Genomic DNA, 5,830 nt, shown 5'->3' with positions numbered 1-5,830 from the left:
CCAGAGCCAGCAGGTTGAGGCTGCGGTGGCCGGGAGCGGCCACTGCACTCCAGTCTGGGCGACAGTGAGACCCCAACTCAAAAAAAAAAAAGAAAGAAAGAAATAATTGATAGGGCTGGGCACATGCTCACACCTATATATAATCCCAGCACTTTGGGAGGTTGAGGTATGAGATTTTCTTGAGCCCAGGAGTTGGAGACCAGCCTAGGCAACATAGTGAGATGTCGTCTCTACAAAAAAATCAAAAAATTAGCTGGTGTGGTGGTGCGTGCCTGTAGTCCCAGCTGCTTGTGAGACTGAGACAGAAGGATTGTCTGAGCTGTGACCATGCCACTGCACTGGTGACCATGCCACTGCACTGATGACAGAGTGAGACTCCAACTTGAAAAAAAAAAGAAAGAAAGAAAATTTGGTATCAGAAATAATTGACAGAGTTTGATTTTTCTCCTGCTTGCAATATAGTAGGGACTTGGAATCTTTGGAGCTCGTTACCTTAATTTAAAGTGGGGGTGATCCCTATAACGCCTGGGCTCCTGGGATAGCTGTGAGGATGCAATGAAAGATACATGTAAAAGAATGTTTTAGATATTTTAAGTTTAAATGTGATGTTATTGGTGAGCAGTACCACTTGTTTCCCCTCACTTCACAGAGTTTATGAAATATGTAATGGTTGTCTCTTCTAATCAAATCAAAACACATTTTAAAATCAGACTCTGGCCATTGCCTTACTAGACTCTGTAGCCATGTTTTCTGGCTTTGACCCTCTCCTCTACCTTGGGGTAGAATCTCCTCTTCTCTTTCTCTTTGATTTACTTTCTAAATAAACTGTATTTTCTAATCTAAAAAAAACAAATAAATAAAACCAGACTCCATCTGCTACTTCTAGGATGGGGCTTGTTTTTTTTGAATCAGAGTCTCACTCTGTTGTCCAGGCTGGAGTGCAGGGGCACGCTCACGGCCACCACAGCCTCGACCTGCTGTACTCAGGTGATCCTTCTGCTTCAACCTTCCAAGCAGCTGGAACCACAGGTGCATGCCACCACACCCAGCTAATTTTTTTTATTTATTGTAGAGATAAGGTCTCGCCAAGTTGCCCAGGCTGGTCTCGAACCCCTGGGTTCAGACAGTCCTCTTGCCTTGGTCTCCCAAAGAACCACCATGCCTGGCCTTTTCTTTTTTTTTTTTTCCATAATACATTAAACAGGAAGGTTTAGCAGTGCATCCAAAAACTTCCCTGACTTCAAAGTAGTGATGACTGCGAGCAATATTTCAAGAAACCTGTAGCCACCATTGTGTACGGGAAAATACTTGGGCTTTCTACTAATGACACAATCACAGGCACTACTGTCACTGCATGATTTGTTGCATGCACTCATTATAGGAGTCACATTGCAGATAGAGGTTAGTGTGTCCCTCCAGGGCCACAGGGCCACTGAATTCTAGCCATGACTCTACCTAACCCTCCAGATTAAGAACTGTTCTAGGAGGCTATTTCAGAATTTTATTATGTTGGAACTTAAAAGAAAAAGAAAATTCAGAAAACGGTAGGGCAAAACAGGTGATTTCAATGTGTGCTTGGTTGGAATGGTGAAATAACACCTCACATTTCTTGATTTCAGATTGCGTTCACAGGAACCACTTTTGTTGGCTATGTGGGACTGTGGACTGGTCAGAGCCCACACAAGTTTACAGTTTCTGGTGATGAACGAGGTAATCAAAACAAACTCCTGCACATTTTCTCTGTAGATTCCATCCACGCACTTCCTTCGCTCAGCAACATAACTTATGGAACACCTACTACATGGCAGACACCTACGATGTGGCAGGGACTTCCATTCTAATGGAGGAAGTACAGAGTATGTGTGGAAGCAATGAAAGTGATTTCAGGGAGTGATGAATGCTACAAAAAGAGCAGACCAGAAAGATGTGATAGAGTGAGGGAAGGAGGGGCAGTTTCGCCTATGGACATCAGAGAAGGCCTGACCCACGTGATCTGGGAGCCAGTTCTGTAGAAACTGAGGGGAGACCATTCATGGTGGACTTCCAGCCACGGCAAAGGCCCTAGGGGAGTGTAAACTCAGTGCATTCCAGAAGCAAAGGAAGGTCTGAGGTCACAGCCTAGAGTGAGGGAGTGGTGACCTTAGAGGTGAAGAGAAGGTGGGGGCCATGGGAACAGTTATGATGAAGATTTGGATTTTTATTTTTTATTTTTTTGTAGAGATGGGGCCCGGGCTGGTCTTGAACTCATGGCCTCAAGCAGTCATCCCACTTTGGCCTCCCAAAGTACTGGGATTATAGGTGTGAGCCACTATGCCCAGCCTGAGTTTGGATTATTTATTTACTTATTTTCCATTTTTATTATTTTTATTTTTTGAAATGTTTTTATTTCAATAGCTTTACTGGGTACAAATAGTTTTTGTTTACATGGATAGTGGCAAAGAAGTCTGGGCTTTAAGTGTGCCCACTTTCCCCACCTGTGCACATTGTACCCCAAAAATGATAGATAGATCATCCCTCCCTCCTCCCCTTTCTGGGTCTCCAGTGTCCATTATCCCATTCTCTATGTCTTTGCAGATCCTTAATTGAGCTCCTACTTGTTTTTTTTGTTTGTTTGTTTTTTGTTTTTTTGAGTCGGAGTCTCACTCTGTCGCCCAGACTGGAGTGCAGTGGCTGCTCCTGGCCACCGCAGCCTCGACCTCCTGGGCTCCGGCAATCCTTCCGCCTCAGCCTTCCAAGTAGCTGGAATTACAGGCGTGCGCTACCACGCCGGGCTGATTTTTTGATTTATTGTAGAGATGAGGTCTAATCAAGTTGCCCAGGCAGGTCTCGAACCCCCAGGCTCAGGCAATCCACTCACCTCAGCCTCCCAAGGCGCAGGATTACAGGCTGAGCCACCGAGCCCGGCTGAGCCCCTACTTGTAAGTGAGAACATGCGATATTTGGCTTTCTGTTCCTGCACTAGCTCTCTTAGATGATGTTCTCCAATTCTATCCAAGTTGCTGCCAAAGGCATTATTTCATTCTTTTTTATGACTGATCATGTTATGGGCATTTAGTTTGATTCCATGTCTTTGCAGTTGTGAACTGTACTGCAATGAACATGTGGGTGCAGGTATCTTTTTTGTATAATGACTTCCATTCCTTTGGGTGGATACTGAGTTTGGATTTTAAGTGTAATGGAAGCCGTAGGACGGTTTTTGGCCAGGGAGTGAACAGATCTGATTGCTGCATTTAATTATCACTTTGGTTACTCTGTAGAGATTAGATTGTGTTGGGTTGACAGGGGCACAGAAGACCTTTAGAAAGCTACTACAGTGAACTATGGGATATATGATGTTGTTATAACAGCAGCATTTGTAAAGCACTCTCTGGTTTACCAGGCACATCCTCACATGTTCTTATGAGCCCCTCATGAGAGTCCTGTTAGACAGGCAAGGCTGGTATCATTAATCCAGTTCATTAGACAAAGGAGAAAGCAGGCTATGAGATGCAATGATCGTTAGTAGGTGAGTGAGGCGATTCTCTGATTGCTTTCCTGGGCCCCAGCCCAGGGGCTCCATTTGCAAACACTCCCACTGCCATTCCCCAAATCTCAGGGAACACCATTTAGTCCTGTCACAACATGTGGGAAACTCAGAGACTGGCAAGCTCTTGTCTCTGATCTCTGAGTTTGCAACTGAGTAAAGGGGAAGGTTGTACACAGGAGTGATTTGAAGTTAGTGTTGCTCATCTGATGTACCCTGACTGGCTTCATGCTACTCTTTCTTCTTTTTACTTAGGGCTATCCCAGAAAGATGGTCTTGAGTAGGTGTCAGTGTCCATAGGAATCAGTCTTTTTTCCTAATGTGTTTCTTTAACGTTTTCTCAAATATCAGCTGTGAATAAGACCGGTCCTTAACCAGCAGTAGCCAACCCACAGATTTGACTTAGGTTTTTAATAGAATGCCTGTAAACACATGTCTATTTCTTTAAAATTCTGGGCTTTGTTTTCATCATTTTGCTACTCAAGTTGTTTGCCAAACTGATTGGCAGAAACAAAGGTATGTATAGTTTAAAAATAACTGAGTTAGGCCTGAGCGTGTCCTCCACTCCCCAATGGCCTCCAGGATGTGCCCCGGGCCTCCCGGCCACTCCCGCACCACTGCCCCTCACCCCAGTACATCTTTTTTCATTTCTTGAATTTCTTATTTCGGTCATTGCAAGAGGTCCCTGTTGGTGTGAGGCCTCAGCACCGATGGCTCGGGAGCTTCCTGGGTCGGTCTCTGGGGAAGTAGGCAGTGACCTCCTGGCCCTGGGCACCTGGCGGGCCATGGGCTTCCGGGAGCAGGGGTCTGCCAGTCTGGGGGAAATCAACCTCCTACCCGCCACGGTCCTGATCTGGCACCTAGCTCTCTACAGGCTGCCCTTCCGTTCTAGAATCTTCCCGCTTCCCAGCATGCTTTCTGCTACCCGCCTTACTAATTGTGTAAGTTTCTCGAAGCAACAGCTTTGGGTTCCAGGAAAAACACGGGAAAATCATACAGAGGAGGGAGAGCAAAGGCCTGATTCCTCTCCACACTGCCCATCACCACTGTAAAAAAAAAAAAAAAATCTTGTTTGTTTTGTCTTTTGGTGGCGGGCGTATTCATTTGGGCGATTAAAAAAAAAAGAAAGAAAAGAAAGGGCAAATAAAATGTTTGCAATCTAAAAAATAATAATAATAAATAACTGAGTTAAGCCAGGTGTAGTGGCTGTCATCCCAGCACTTTGGGAAATGGAGACAGGAGGATCGCTTGAAGCCAGGAGTTCAAGACCAGCCTGAACACCATAGCCAGACCCCATCACTATAAAAAATAAAAAAAGAATTAGCCAGGTGTAGTAGCTCACATCTGTCATCCCAGCACTTTGGGAGGCTGAGGCGAGAAGATAGCCTGAGCCCAGGGTTTGAGACCAGCCTGGGCAACTTGGTAAGACCTCGTTTTGACAATAAATAGGAAATTAGCTGGGCATGGTGAAACATGCCTGTGATTCCAACTACTTGGAAGACTGAGGCAGACTGTGATTCCAGCTACTTGGAAGACTGAGGCAGAAGGATCACCTGAGCCCAGTAGGTCGAGGCTGTGATAGCCATGAGTGTGCCACTGCCTTTCAGCCTGGGTGACAAAGTGAGACTCCAACTCAAACAAACAAACAAAAATAACTGAGTTAGTCTGTAACATGCACATTTTTTGAGTCAATGCATCTCATAGCCTGCTTCCTCCCCTGCCTAATGAATGGATTAATGATACAGTCCTGCCCATCTGTTAGGTTGTGAGGAGCTCAGGAGAACATGTGAGAATGTGCCCAGTAAGCCGGAAAGTGCTCTACACATCTAAGACTCTGTCACCCAGGCTGGAGTGCAGTGGCTTACCACAGCCTGCACCTCCTGGGCTCAGGTAATCCTTCCACCTCAGCCTCCTGAGTAGCTGGGACTATAGGCGCCCACCACGATGCCTGGCTAATTTTTCTGTTGTTCGTAGAGTCAAGGTCTCCCTTTGTTGCCTTAGCTGGTCTTAAACTCCTGGCCACAAGTGATCCTTCTGCCTCAGCCTCCCAAAGTACTGGGATTACAGACATGAGCCACTGCACCCGGCTGTAACAACACTTAGTTAAATACTATCAAACTGCTTTCTAAAGACTCAAAACTTTTCTAAACCTTATTTTAGTAAAAACTAGTTATATTTTAGTCTCCTAAAATTGAGTTAAAATGAGCCAGGCTCGGTGGCTCAGCCTGTAATCCGCACCTTTGGGAGGCTGAGGTGAGTGGACTGCCTGAGCCCATGGGTTCGAGACCCGCCTGGGCAGGCGAGACC

The 5,830-nt window shown here is 45.7% G+C and overlaps 1 protein-coding gene across 1 annotated transcript in view; it reads left to right on the top strand.

The window, feature by feature from the left end:
- The window catches only part of NAAA (N-acylethanolamine acid amidase), a 28,679-nt gene that overhangs the window by 8,787 nt on the left and 14,062 nt on the right, over positions 1 to 5,830 (top strand). Inside the window, exon 4 of the mRNA XM_008069064.2 lies at positions 1,620 to 1,710. Within this exon, the coding sequence (XP_008067255.1) occupies positions 1,620 to 1,710 (91 nt within the window). The remainder of the gene's footprint in view (positions 1 to 1,619; positions 1,711 to 5,830) is intronic.

This window comes from Carlito syrichta, unplaced genomic scaffold (genome assembly GCF_000164805.1).
Source record: "Carlito syrichta isolate Samal-C Ts95f unplaced genomic scaffold, Tarsius_syrichta-2.0.1 Scaffold311780, whole genome shotgun sequence".
NCBI classification, from domain to species: domain Eukaryota; kingdom Metazoa; phylum Chordata; class Mammalia; order Primates; family Tarsiidae; genus Carlito; species Carlito syrichta.
This window is presented reverse-complemented; position numbering and strand designations above follow the sequence as displayed.